Source organism: Bison bison, unplaced genomic scaffold, assembly GCF_000754665.1.
Source record: "Bison bison bison isolate TAMUID 2011002044 unplaced genomic scaffold, Bison_UMD1.0 scf7180017864480, whole genome shotgun sequence".
In the NCBI taxonomy this organism is placed as follows: domain Eukaryota; kingdom Metazoa; phylum Chordata; class Mammalia; order Artiodactyla; family Bovidae; genus Bison; species Bison bison.
In genome coordinates this window covers 2,877,001-2,891,821 of record NW_011495040.1, presented here as the reverse complement: position 1 = coordinate 2,891,821, position 14,821 = coordinate 2,877,001, and the positions used below count along the sequence as shown (strand labels likewise).

The 14,821-nt window shown below is 44.1% G+C and overlaps 1 protein-coding gene across 8 annotated transcripts in view; it reads left to right on the top strand.

Moving 5' to 3' along the window:
* The window catches only part of REEP1 (receptor accessory protein 1), a 137,870-nt gene that overhangs the window by 89,657 nt on the left and 33,392 nt on the right, over window positions 1-14,821 (top strand). For all 8 annotated transcript variants that reach the window (XM_010862221.1, XM_010862218.1, XM_010862217.1 and 5 more), the window contains 2 exons: window positions 5,576-5,696; window positions 9,902-10,015. In XM_010862221.1, coding sequence (XP_010860523.1) covers window positions 5,576-5,696; window positions 9,902-10,015 — 235 coding nt within the window. The remainder of the gene's footprint in view (window positions 1-5,575; window positions 5,697-9,901; window positions 10,016-14,821) is intronic.

Below are 14,821 nucleotides of genomic sequence, written 5' to 3'. Positions count from 1 at the left end.
GTTTTCACTGTTTCCCCGTCTATTTGCCATGAAGTGATGGGACCGGATGCCATGATCTTCGTTTTCTGAATGTTGAGCTTTAAGCCAACTTTTTCACTCTCCTCTTTCACTTTCATCAAGAGGCTTTTTAGTTCTTCTTTACTTTCTGCCTTAAGGGTGGTGTCATCTGCATATCTGAGGTTATTGATATTTCTCCTGGCAATCTTGATCCCAGCTTGTGCTTCTTCCAGCCCAGCATTTCTCATGATGTACTCTGCATATAAGTTAAATAAGCAGGGTGACAATATACAGCCTTGACATACCCCTTTTCCTATTTGGAACCAGTCTGTTGTTCCATGTCCAGTTTTAACTGTTGCTTCCTGACCTGCATACAGGTTTCTCAAGAGGCAGGTCAGGTGGTCTGGTATTCCCATCTCTTTCAGAATTTTCCACAGTTTATTGTGATCCACACAGTCAAAGGCTTTGGCATAGTCAATAAAGCAGAAGTAGATGTTGTTCTGAAACTCTCTTGCTTTTTCAATGATCCAACAGATGTTGGCAATTTGATCTCTGGTTCCTCTGCCTTCTCTAAAACCGGCTTGAACATCTGGAAGTTCACGGTTCACGTTATTGCTGAAGCCACCAGAGTGTCCTGTTAATTGGATGTGTGGTGGGGAAAGCAAGGTGTGGTGTGAAGGGGAGCAGAGAATACCACTGAGTGAGTGTAGGGAGCATTGCAGGTGTCCTACATATCCACATGATTGTATATCTTAGCCCCAGTCCACTTCTGGAAGGATCTACAGGAAACTGATGATGCTTTTGTGCTTTTGGAAAAGGGTCCAAGATGGGAAAGAGACTCTGCTATGTCCCCTTTTGGACTTCTAGAATCTTTTAAACTATGTGGACACACAACCTATTAAAAAAAACAAACAACCCACATCTCTTACATAATAAACAAAAGAGCCACAGTGTGACAGATTCCCCCTAGGATTATCTGTGTAACTTGGATTGGTGCCTGAGCTTGCCAGGCTCATTTGCCCCTTGGGGCTAACAAATACTTGTTTTCAAGACCAAATTTCCTCCATTGTTAATCACCAGAGTGTTCAAATATGAGAGGATCACATCTCTGTTCCTTCAGCTCCTTCTCTTTTCTGGCTGTGAAGCATTAAACGATCTTGACATGAAAGTGTCCTTTAGTTGCTAGGAGAATGTTCAGGAAGGGCCTGCCAGGAGCAGAAGGAGTGGACTAGGGTGGGGAAAGAAGGGGTGGGTGGAGCTGCTGTCTGGAGTGATGTGAGAGTTAAAGACCTCTGAAATGTCTTGCTAGAAATTACTGTTTGTGTTTGCCCTCTTACACGAGGATGGCCTGGAAGGGGTTTACTTTTCTGATGCCTCAAACCTGCCCAAGTATCATGTTCCCTCATAGCATCATGTTTGAATGGTACCCAGGATTTAAGTTTGGTAAGACATGCAGAGGGGCTTCCCTGGTGGCTCAGTTGGTAAAGAATCTGCCTGCAATGCAGGAGGCCCTGGTATGATTCCTGGGTTGGTAAGTTCCCCTAGAAAATGGATAGTCTACCCACCCCAGTATTCTTGGGCCTCCCTGGTGGCTCAGACGGTAAAGAATCTGCCTGCAGTACAGGAGACCTGGGCTTGATCCATAGGTTGGGAAGATCTCCTGGAGGAGGGCATGGCAACCCACTCCAGTATTCTTGCCTGGAGAATCCGCATGGACAGAGGACCCTGGTGTGCTGCAGTCCATGGGGTTGCAAAGAGTTGGACACAACTGAGCGACTAAGCACAGCATAGCACAAGACATGCAGACACAGAAATGACTATCATGAAGGAATAAGTTTGTTAACTTCACAGATCCCAAGGGACTTCCCTGGTCATCCAGTGGCTAAGAGTCCACACTCTCAGTGCAGGGATCCTGGGTTCAATCCCTCGTCAGGGAACTAGATCCCACATGCCGCAACTAAGAGTTGACATGCTGCAACTGAAGATCCTGTGTGCCACAGTGAAGACCCAGTACAGTCAAATATATAAATAAATAAATATTTTTAAAAAGATACACAGATCCCTAGAGGCACAGTGTGCCATGCAGAGTCACACAGGCAGATCAGGAAGCAGAGGAAAGAAGTGTGGGCAGGAGCCTGTATTGTGGTGTCCATGAGAGAGGCAATCTCTCCATCAGCAAGGTCCCAAGATGTCAAAGCATCAGAATACAAAAAATAAAAAGACCTGGTTAATACCCATTTGACCTGCCAATTATGGTTGCACAGGTTGTTCATAGCACAAGATACCTGGCCAGTGGAGCTGAAATTCAGATAAAACCCTGTTTGCAAGTCATATGCTCACAGGACTGCATCCAGTCGAAGGGTTGGGCTTTTTCTCACATGTGCAGAAGTACCATATGGGTTAACAGAGACCCTTGATGGTGCTTGTCTCAGGATGTTATTCTACACTAATTGTCTTGATTTGAGCAATCTCTGTTTCCTTGACTGGACTGTCAGTTCCGAAGATGCCAGAACCTTGTCTGTGCTTCCTGCTAGACTGGAAGCTCCAAGAGAACAGGGCTCAGGTCTTCTTTGTTCCCCAGTGTCCTCGTGGTGCTCAGCACCAACTGCCACATATGGGTGCTGGCGAAGAGTTTATGGGATACATCAGTGAATAGTACCCAGAACTTTAAACTTCAGAGTTATATTTTATCTGTACCTTGAACTCTTTTTCTTTTGGTACTAAAATGATCAAAACCTTTTTGCCTGATGTTGGTTTTTAAAATTTAGGTTTTTTTCTATTGAAGTATAGGTGGCGGTAGTGGTAAAGAACCCACCTGCCAAAGCAGGAGATATATGAGACAAGGGTTTGATCCCTGGGTCGGGAAGATCCCTTGGAGGAGGGCATGGGAACCCACTCCAGTATTCTTGCCTAGGGAACCCCATGGAAAGAGGAGCCTGGCAGGCTACATGGGGTGGCAAAGAATCAGACATGACTGAAATGACTTAGCATGCAGGCATAGTTGATTTACAATGATGTGTTAGTGTCAGGTGTACAACTGAATCACTTTGCTGTACACCTGAAACTATATATATATGTTTAGTTCAGTCACTCAGTTGTGTCCAACTCTTTGCGATCCCAGGGACTGTAGCATGCCAGGCTTCCCTGTCCATCATCAACTCCCGGAGCTTACTCCAGCTCATGTCCATTGAGTCGGTGATGCCATCCAATCATCTCATCCTCTGTTGTCTGCTGGGGTCCAGCCCCGGCTGATCCAGGGTATTCGAAGCGGGGACGGCGTCGGCGAGGGTCAGGATACAATAGCTTCAATTAGATATTAATTAAAGATGTAAAGAGTAATAGAATAAGGATAGCGCAGTAGGAAAATTCAGTGGAGAAAAGAGGCTGAGTAGCTTGGTTTACGCGGGAGACCAATAAAACTTCAAGACAAGAAGTTTGCACCACTTACGTAGGTCACAGGCGTCCTTCCATTCTCCCGAAGGAGAGGAGACACTGAGGCCTCCCCGGTCGGATCTTAGAAGCCCAGGCATAATTAGTAAGCATGGTGGGTTCCGCGCTCCAGATGGAGACTCAGCCAGAGTGAGAGAGAGACATGGGGAGACCAGTATTTCGAGAAACTGATCCCAATTCTTTATTTTCCATGGTCTACTTTTATACACTGAGATGTTATGCAAAAGTCACGCGGGGTCAGCAGTCCTGACTTTTATCAAAGTCAGGTGCTTCATACAAATGTATACAGAGGTCTTAGGGGTATTACATCATCTTCTGGCCAGGGGGCCTGCTGACAATTTATGACCCTCTCCTTGTGACAGTGGTCAGTCAACCAGGACACTTATTTCTCCAGGGGTGATTATTCTTAAAACAGATGCCACCCAAATAAAGTTACATTCCTACAGGGTGAGGGTATAGTGGGTTTTAGTTAAGGAAAGAATTTACTTAGCCTAAGGTCTAATGTGATTAATATCAAAGGTTAATACTTATTTCTTCTATATATTCATTAATGTGTGTAAGGGCAGGGGATATGGAGACTTAGCAACAAACATTGGCTCAACAAATGAAAAATCCTTCACCAACACAATTTCTCATCAGCCCATTATACTTATACTAATAGTTTTCTAACTTTTCTAAGGAACCTGTTTTTAGAAGGTTTAAAGCATCTCGTGCCTCTCATGGTTGGGAGGCTGTGAGCAATCACATGTGGCCGGACAAGCCTGTCAGGCAGGCCAGAGACCCTTCAGAGGAGTTTGTAGGTTAAAACACTCTTGTCACGCCCAGGAGTTTTGATTAACTGGAGCTCTAGATTAACTCCTTCTCCGAAAGAGGTGGTGGGGGACAGCCCCCCGTAAAGTCAGAGGTGTAGGTGAGAGCACAAAGTAGTAAAGTAGGCAGGCTCTGATTATGGGGGTAGATGCTCAAGGATTTCCAGGGGGACTCCTGAGGCTCGATCCCGCCTTTGTGTATGTCGAGCCTCCTTCCTCATGACCTTTGCCACGGGCGGAGTACCTCACTCTGGCCCTCAACAGTTGTCCCCTTCTCCTGCCTTCAATCTTTCCCAGCATCAGAGTCTTTTCAAATGAGTCAGTTCTTCACATCAGGTGGCCAAAATATTGGAGTTTCAGTTTCCAGTAAATATTCAGGACTGATTTCCTTTAGGATGGACTGGTTTGATCTTCTTGTTGTCCAAGGGATTCTCAGGGAGTATATACATATATGTATATATATAAGTATACATACGTATATGTATATAAAGCAGTTATATATATTGTACTTGTTCAGTTGCTTAGTCATGTCTAACTCTTTGCGACCCCATGGACTGCAGCACGCCAGGCTTTCCTGTATTTTACTATTTATATTCTATTCCCTGCCCCCCTCCCCCAAGTCTGCTGTTGGTTTGAGCAGGGTAAGTACCATCCTCTTTCCTGCAAGAGTTGGGCTCCTGTCCAGGGGAGCTGTTTGGGGACTAAGAAGACAGCCAAGGAACAGAGGCTTTCATTCTAAGTGGAGATTCTTTGTCAGCTTAGCCCTGCTGTGAATCCTCCAAGTGTTTGTCTCTTCTTGGCCTCCAGGAAAGAGTGAATGAGTGGGAACTCGGGCGAGGGTGGATGTGGCATCTGGGCCTGCAGGAGCTCCGGCTCCAGCCAAAGTGAACGGAGCCTGGCAGAAAGCACCAGTTGTTGTCAGACACAGTCATAGAGTGACTGCTGAGAGACCCTGGGTCCCTAGCTTGTTTGACAACAAAAGAAAACGTGAACGGGCTTTGCGAACTCCCTGGTGGTCCCATAGATAGGACTCTGTGCTTTCACCGCTGGGTGCCTGGGTTCAATTCCTGCTCAGGGAACTAAGATCCTACAAGCCTCATACTGAGGTCACACACACACAGAAAAGAAACTGGTTTTCAAAAGAGACCCTGGGCTTGTACCTCGGATGTGTGTGTGTGCACACACGTTCATGGGAATCTGAGGACCAGGCTGTGTGCAGGCAGGAGAGCTATCTGTGCTCCCAGGTTCTCTCTGTCATAGGCTCAGGGCAGAGTTGCTGAAAACCTAATGGAATGTGTATGTTTCTCCTCTCTCTCCAGGTTTCCATTCTATTATGAACTAAAAATAGCATTTGTAGCCTGGCTGCTGTCTCCCTACACAAAAGGCTCCAGCCTCCTCTACAGGAAGTTTGTACATCCTACACTGTCTTCAAAAGAAAAGGTAATTTGTGTTGTTCTGCCTTTCATTCCTTCGAGTGAGTGAAAAAAAAATTGATTTAAAAAAAAAAAAAAGACATATAATTTTATTGAAGGAGACTCTTGATTGACTTATTTGCCCCCTACCCGAAAATTGTTTCTTCTAATCTTTCTCTTTTAAGTCTATTTTTATGACCTGGTGAAATTCTCAAAAGGATATTATTCATCACTATTATTGTAAAACATTTCCATACATCGAAACAAAAGACAGAAAAAAATTCACTCATAATTCAACTCCCCAAACTGAATTTCTTTCATCAGGCTCGGCACCTGTCCTTTTGTAGATGGAATTTTTATATATACTACTAAAAAATACTTTAAAAACTGAGTACAGGGCTTCCCTGCTGGCTCAGTAGTAAAGAATCTGCCTGCCAGTGCAGGAGACACAGGTTTGATCCCTGGTCTGGGAGGATCCTGCATTCTGAGGAGCAGCTAAGCCCATGCACCATAACTACTGAGCTTGTGCTCTCAAGCCCAGGAGCCACAGCTACTGAGCTCACGTGCCGCAGTTATCGAAGCCTGCTCGCCCTAGAGCTTGTGCTCTGCAACAAAAGAAGCCACAGCAGTGAGAAGCCCACATACCACGGCTGCAGAGTAGCCCCTGCTGACTGCAACTAGACAAAAGCCTGAGCAGCCACCAAGACTCAGCATGGACAAAAAAATAAAAATGATAAATGTTAAAGATAAAAATAATAAATTTTTAAAAACCTAACATAAACAGGAAAGTTGAAGCCTAGAGAGATGAAAATACTTGAATTTGTGCCTGGATAGCTACAACAGAGACTGGAATATAATAAATTTCTAGTACATGTGCTTTATTGATCAATGATAAAATGTATACTACAAATGAAATACCTGCTATTTTTATACTTTATAAGTTATCAGTTGATAAGTGTGTTAATGAGAATAGACATAATAATTTGTTTCATTCAATTTACTTTTTGTGTTTTGCTTCAAAGTTTTGCTTCCCATACATCCTTGAAATGAAAATGTAGATTTGTCTAATGTCAGAGATGTAAAGGAGAAGGCAATGGCACCCTACTCCAGTACTCTTGCCTGGAAAATCCCAAGGACGGGGGAGCCTGGTAGGCTGCAGTCCATGGGGTCACTCGGAGTTGGACACGACTGAGAGACTTCACTTTCACTTTTCACTTTCATGCATTGGAGAAGGAAACGGCAACCCACTCCAGTGTTCTTGTCTGGAGAATCCCAGGGATGGGGGAGCCTGGTGGGCTGCTGTCTATGGGGTCACACAGAGTCAGACACGACTGAAGCGACTTAGCATAAGCATACAGAGATGGAAAAAATAAGATAGGGAGAAATTGCAGGAAGGAGTCAACAATATCTAAGGATACATGGAGGAATTACAACTTATACCTCTTGAAAAGAAATTGAAGCTACTTTTAAGATAATGTCACTGTCTATTAAATTGTTTTTTGTTTAACATCTCCTCTGAACCTGATTTGTCAGATTTGTTTTCAATGGATTGTTCCATGGTTTTGTTAAGATTTCATACAGTAAGAGACACATGCATGCTAAGTTGCTAAGTCATGTCCTACGGTAGCCTGCCATGCTCCTCTGTCCATGGGATTTCCCAGGCAAGGATATTGGAGTGGGTTGCCATTTCCTCCTCCAGAGGCTCTTTCCAATCCAGGGATCAAACCCACATCTCCTGTGTCTCCTGCATTGGCAGGTGGATTCTTTACCACCGAGACACTAAGGGAAATAATAGATGCAGAAACCATTAAAATAAAAGACCTCTGTCTTATTAATTTGTTTGGTAGCTCCTTTTTTCATTCAATGCAGTCTATGTAATGTTTCCTTAAAATGTTAACCATACACACACACACACCAAAAAGCCAAAACGAAACCCGAAGACAATAACTACAAAAAGCTGAAAAGATGCATTACTTGTCTTCTGAAATCTTAAACAGGTTTGCATACCATCCTTTTCCACGCATAGTATACAATCAACTTCTATTGACTTCTTGTCTTAGAATAAATTCTTGAGAGTGGGATTATTGGGTCCAGCATTCTGTAATTCATTAATGATATTATATGACTTTCTGAACTGGTTGTGTGGTAAGGTTCTACCATATGAATTAAGAGCACTATCAATTCACTTCAGTCACTCAGTCATGTCTGACTCTTTGTGACCCCATGGACTGCAGCACACCAGGCCTCCCTGTCTGTTACCAACTCCCAGAGTTTACTCAAACTCCTGACCATTGCATCAGTGATGCCATCCAACCATCTCATCCTCTATCGTCCCCTTCTTCTCTCACTTTCAATCTTTTCCAGCATCAGGGTCTTTTCAAATGAGTCAGCTCTTTGCATCAGGTGGCCAAAGTATTGGAGTTTTGGCTTCAACATCAGTCCTTCCAATGAACATTCACGACTGATTTCCTTTAGGACGAACTGGTTGAATCTCCTTATAGTCCAAGGGGACTCTCAAGAGTCTTCTCCAACACCACAGTTCAAAAGCATCAATTCTTCTGAGCTCAGCTTTCTTTATAGTCAAACTCTCACATCCATACATGACCACTGGAAAAACCATAGCCTTGACTAGACAGACCTTTGTTGACAAAGTAATGTCTCTCTTTTTAATATGCTGTCTAGGTTGGTCATAGCTTTTCTTCCAAGGAGCAAGCGTCTTTTTATTTCATGGCTGCAGTCACCATCTGCAGCAATTTTGGAGCCCCCAAAAATAAAGTCTGCAACTGTTTCCACTGTTTCTCCATCTATTTGCCATGAATTAATGTGACCAGATGCTGTGATCTTAGTTTTCTGAATGTTGAGCTTTAAGCCAACTTTTTTTTACTATAGGTGGCTTGATATATTTGTTTCTGTTGCTTCTGAAAGTTGTACACTTTGGGTTTCCAGGGCAAGGTTTTGAGTACATCAGTTGGAGGTACTCCAGTACAGGTTACTGTAGCCATTTCTGAGATGCCCTTTAGGAACTAAGACACAACACTTACTGTCTCAGAGGGTAATCCCTGCCTCCACCTCATTATCAAATCTCTACTCTTCCTACTTCCCTTTCTCTAAACACTGGACTTAACCCTGAAGCCACTAATGTAATTTCCACTGACTCTTAAGAGCTGCCAAGAATCACTTCCAGAGTCAGCCAATGGAAACTGAGTGTTGTGACTTCCCGAGGAATTTTAAATAAGGACCAGGCAAGGGGGTGAATGCCCACCTGTATGCCTCAAAGTGAAGGAAGTGCGCCAATGTGCTGAACTTCTGATGAGACAGAGGCCAAGTGTCATTGACTGAACTCTGCTCTTATGATTACAGAATGGCTGTTTTCCTAAAACAATGACAACAACCCAAACACAACAAAAAGAATGAGCCAGCACTGATCCAAATTTGAACTAAACCAATATTTTACTTGCTTTTGGTCCCTAAGTAGACCTCAATCTTCTCTTCCACCTCACCTTTACCTTGTAGTTGACTTCTGGTTTCTGTTTTTATTTAATTATCTGTAAAATGATCTCCTCTATCAATAAAAATATCCCCTATCTCTTTTTGCATCCTAATCTCTCCCATCGATATACACTTGAGGAGGAATTTGGATATTGTATGAAATTGCTATGAAATAATAGAATTTCAGAGATCCTGGGGCTTTACCTCCTTGAGATAAGGAAGATGACAATGGTTCTTGGTTACTGAAGCCAGCCACTGTGTAAGGTGCTTTCCTGGAATGAGCACATGTAGTCCTCACCATGGGGTTTCCAGGGTGGCTCAGCAGTAAAGAATATACCTGCCAATGCAGGAGATATGGGTTCGATCCCTGGGTTGGGACAATCCCCTGGAGAAAGAAATGGCAGCCCACTCCAGTATTCTTGCCTGGGAAATCCCATGGACAGAGGAGCCTGGCGGGCTACAGTCCTTGGGGTCACAAGGAGTCAGAGAGGACTTAGCAACTAAACAACAACAATGAATTGTCACCGTGCTCCACAAGTTAGGTGCCGCCACTCTCCTCATTTTGCAGAAGACAGAACCGTGTGTAGAGGCTGAGCACTCACCCAGGTCTGACAGCCAATTAGTGGCAGTGCCAGCGAGAATCAGTGATGGAGCAAGCTGCCAAGCTCAGCGCTCAGGAGAGGGGAGAAAGAATAGAGGTTTATTTGGGCCCTCCAACTCAGAGTGCCTGTTTTCCTTTGCCAGGAAATTGATGATTGCCTGGTCCAAGCGAAAGACCGAAGTTACGATGCCCTTGTGCACTTTGGGAAGCGAGGCTTGAACGTGGCGGCCACAGCGGCAGTGATGGCTGCTTCCAAGGTACCGTCCTGGGACCTGACCAACATGGCTGTAACTCATCCAGAGACAGGCTAAGTATAGCTGGGGTCCCCTTGAAAAGCTGAGGGGATAAAGGATGAATATTACCCTCAGAAAACTGCATGCTCGCGTGCACACACACACACGCAAATGGTTTAGGTAATACCAAGAGATTCCCAGAGCCCCTGAAGCTCACCTGTGGTTCTCATGTTAAGAACTTCTAAGTTACTTGAAGCATAAACCTTGGACACAGAGAAGAGGGGAGGGGCGGCGATGGGACACTTCTTTGCAATTTCCCAGCATGCACTGGGAGAGTCACCTAAATAGACAGGTGCAGAGACTTAGCTGAGTGAGCAGGTGCACTTCAGGTTCACATGACCCTGAAGATCTAGGGGAAGGAACCCAGGGTCCTAGAATAAGTTGAGTGGTTTAAATGTGGAGGACACTATGTGTAGTAGCAGTAATTAGAGTAGAAGAGGGTTTTTAAAAATAATATTTTTTACAGTGTTGTGTTGGTTTCTGCCATACAACAACTTGAATCAGCCATGATTATACATATATTCCCTTCCTCTAGAGCCTCCCTCCCCTCACCCCACCCCACCCTTATAGGTCATCATGCACCAGACTGGGCTCCCTATGTTATAAAGCAACTTCTCACCAGCTATCCATTTTACACATGATAGTGTGTGTGTATGTATATATATATAGAGAGAGAGATGCTACTTTCTCCATTCACCCTACTCTTTCCCTACCCCTCTGTGTCCACAAGTTCATTCTCTCCATCTTCGTCTCCATTTCTTCCTTGCAAATAGGTTCATCAATACCATTTTCCTAGATTTCATATATATTCATTATGACCCAGCAACCCACTACTGGGCATATAGCCTGAGAAAACCGCAATTCTGAAAGATACATGTACTCCAGTGTTCATCGCAGCACTGTTTACAATAGCCAGGACATGCAAGCAACCTAGATGTCCATCAGCAGATGAACAGATAAAGAAGATCTGGTGGATATATACAGGGGAATATTACTCAGCCATAAAAAATGAATGAGTCAGTTGTAGTGAGGTGGGTGAACCTAGAGCCTCTTATATAGAGTGAAGTAAGTCAGAAAGAGAAAAACAAATATCATACAGTAGAGGAGGTTTGAAATAAACACAAATCTGTGGGTATTGTAATGTAAGTCATTACTTCCTTCTCTTTCCCACCCAGCCCTGTTCAAAGGCCCTCTGTGTTCCTTCCCAGCTTCTTCTTCCATCACATTCTCCTTGTCATTGTGTCAGTTTCTTATCATGTGCTCAACCCTGAAAAATGTAATTAGTAGATGTTTACTTGTAGAGCAAATTCAGCAGATTGCCCATGTGAAAATTGCTTCCCCCAAACTCAAATATAGAGTAGGGGTCTACAGTTGGTGGAGGATGGAGAAAAGACAGTTATGCTTATGTCTGGGGAGACCCAGGGGTTGGGAGGTGAGTTGTATTTCCAAAGGGAAGCTATGAGTCCTAGATGGTGATGTGAGAGTCTTGGGGAAAGAGAGGGTAGAGCTTTGAAAGGATTTGGAAAAGGATTTTGAATACTGATCTTGGTGCTCCATGGGCTTCCAGTGGATGGTGGGATGGAGTGTGTAGACAGTGAGCTGGGTCAAGGGACTGAGCTGGGTTTTCTAGGCCAAGGGAGAAGCACTTTAGGAGCATTTCTGGGAGAAAGATACAGCACACGGGGATGAGTGTTTGAAAAGTACCATCCACATAAAGTCAAGGAGTTCTGCAGACATAGGTTGGCAGGGATACAGGAGAACCAAAAGGGAATGATTCCTGTTTCAGAGAAGGACCAGCTGCTTATGTAACACAGAATCATAGTGAAGTGTCTCGCTGCTTCTACCGCTGGTACCTGGAGGGTCCCTGTCCACCTTAGTACAATAGTTGCTGGCAAAGCAGTGAATCCCAGGGAGTATCTTTGGAGGCGAAATTCTGCTGTTTTATCTTCAGATATCAGAATTTGCAAAGAGCAGTGAATTCCGAGATCATTCTGTTCGAGATACAATCATTTTATGCTTTTGTGTTTAAGCTGAAAGAGAACTCGGAATTGCTAAATTCTGAATTCATCAGGCCAGCTTGACCACATGAGGCTTATAGAAGCCTTCTCCCAGGCCCCTTCCTCCACCCCATCTTCTCTGCTTCTGCACCTAAAGGACAGATTACTGCTCTTTCCTCAGCTCAGACATAGAGCATCAGTGTGGTATATTTATCAGAGTGGCTCAGTGCGGGCCGCCTGGCCACTCAGCCGTGTGTGTAAATTATATTCTGATGGTAATTCTGTAGGGCCATCCTTTTTCAGGTCCCTCTCCAGCCGGAGTCTCCTGAGTCTTGATACCATCTTGGCCAGTCACCATCAGCCCCTCTGAACACCAGGGAAGCCCCTGAGCCCAGGCCTCCAGCCAGGCACCTTACAGCTAACCTGAAGGATGCTCCCGACAGTCTGAAACTTGCTTCAGAAAAAAATTGCTCACTGGTTCTTTCTTGTCTTGCTAAAGCAGTGAGGGACGCCTGCTTTCTGCTGAATTTGGTTTCAGACTAGAAATTTTTCTGCCTTTTAGGAGCTCTGCTTTTCCTCTCTAAATGTCTTAACAGAGAAAATACTCTTCTCTCCATAAAATGATGTCCTCTATTTTTGAAACAGATGTGTACTTAAAAAAAAAAGTAAAATTCAGTCTGGCTGAGGGGTAGAACAGTGGTTTCCATAGCAACAAGGGACCACTCCAGCCAGCGGTTGAAGAATGATGACTCACCAGTGGGTTCAAATCTGGCTTCAGTGTTCAAACCACCTGGGAAGCTTTGTTTCTCATTTTTAAATAGATTCTCAGATGTGCTGAATCAGAATTTCAGGCCATGGGCCCTTGCATCTCTATTTTTAACAAGTTCCCCAGATGATTTTCAAATAGCGAGCTCATTACAGGTCACTGCCTGATGCCCCATGCAGAGCCATAAACCACAGGTGATTAGGGTTAAAACAGTTAACTTCTTTCACATTCCTGGGATGCAGATTTAGCCCCTTAGAAGCATTAACCTTGAGAATGGGAAAGCTGAATCCAGAACAACCTTGTCAATGACCCCAGGGGAACAGTCAAAGCAATTTTGTGGGGGGAAAAAAAGACACCATGTCAAGTCCCGGTGGCTAGGGTGACCATATAATATAATATTCAGACAGGACACATCTGAGAGTGAAAGGATGCTCTAATTATTATGCTAGGACAACAGGTATAAACTAGGTCTGTTCCGAGCAAACTGGAATTTATGGTCGCAGTGCTCGTGGCCCCTGGACCATGTGGACCCATGGCTCCTGGACCCTGCCTGCTCCTTCCAGAAAACACCCTTAACTGACAAATCAATTCTCATTCTGCATACCTACTGCATTTAGCTCAACAGATGCAGAAGACAGGGTGAGATGCCTGAGAGCCTCTCTCTGAGTTCAGACAGATTGGAGAGAGCCTGGGACCATGACCAGATGAGGAGGGTACTTCTTCCTCATCTGATCTTTTTTCCATCCTTTGATGCTTCTCCAAGAGGAACTGCAGAGCTTAACTGGAAGAATGAAAGGTCTTTTACCTACACTTTTAGTTCATTCTTTGTCCTTGTAACTTTGAGCCCTGAGCCCTTTCTCAAAAAAAAAAAAAAAAAAGAATGTTTGAAGGGTTTTTGCAAATAATCATGAAGTGTGAAGAAGGTTTTTAACCATTTGTTCAGTTGCTCAGTCATGTCCAACTCTTTGAGACCCCATGGACTGCAGCACGCCCAGCTTCCCTGTCCAGTTTCCTGGAGTTTGCTCAAGCTCATTGAGTCAGTGATGCCATCCAACCATCTCATCCTCTGTTGCCGGCTTCTCCTCTTGCCCTCAATCTTTTCTAGCATCAGGGTCTTTTCCAGTGAATCAGTTGTTCATATCAGGTGGCCAAAGTATTGGAGCTTCAGCATTCGTCCTTCCAATGAATATTCAGGGTTGATTTCCTTTAGGATTGACTGGTTTGATCTCCTTGCAGTCCAACGGACTCTCAAGAGTCTTCTCCAGCACCAGTTTGAAAGCATCAATTCTTCGCCGTGGTCCAGCTCTGACATCTGTACATGACTACTGGAAAAACCATAGCTTTGACTATATGGACCTTTGTCAGCAAAGTGATGTCTTTGCTTTTTCATACGCTGTCTAGGTTTGTCATAGCTTTTCTTCCAAGAAGCAAGCATCTTTAATTTCATGGCTACAGTCACTGTCATTAGTGATTTTGGAGCCCAAGAAAATAGAGCCTGTCACTGTACGAATTTAAGTTGCTATTGATGTTTTATCCTAGAACTAGAAAATCTAAAATAAAAATATTGCACATTGGAAATGTCTCTCCAGACCTATTAACCCCAACATATCCCCCAGTTTTCCCCAAGGTCTAGTCCTTGTCCCTGGGAAGTAGCGGTGCATCTTTGTTTTCAGTGACAGCTGCTCTGTCTCCTTCCTGGGAACACACTTCGCTAGTACTTTCTTTCTAAGTGTCCCTAGTCTCTTGGTTGGTTTTGAACTTAGATGTTAGCTATTAATATTTCCCAGTCAGTAATTCCACCTGGAGGGAATATTCAGCCCCACATCTTTTTAAGACTAGAATTGGAAAGCTCTTTTTTTAAAAATAATTCTCTAGAAATTCATTGGGTTTCCCTGGTATGCTGAGACAGCAAAGAATCTGCCTGCAATGTGGAAGACCTGGGTTTGATCCCTGGGTCAGAAAGATCCCCTGGAAAAGGGAATGGAGAAATTAATTAGTTAAGCAAAA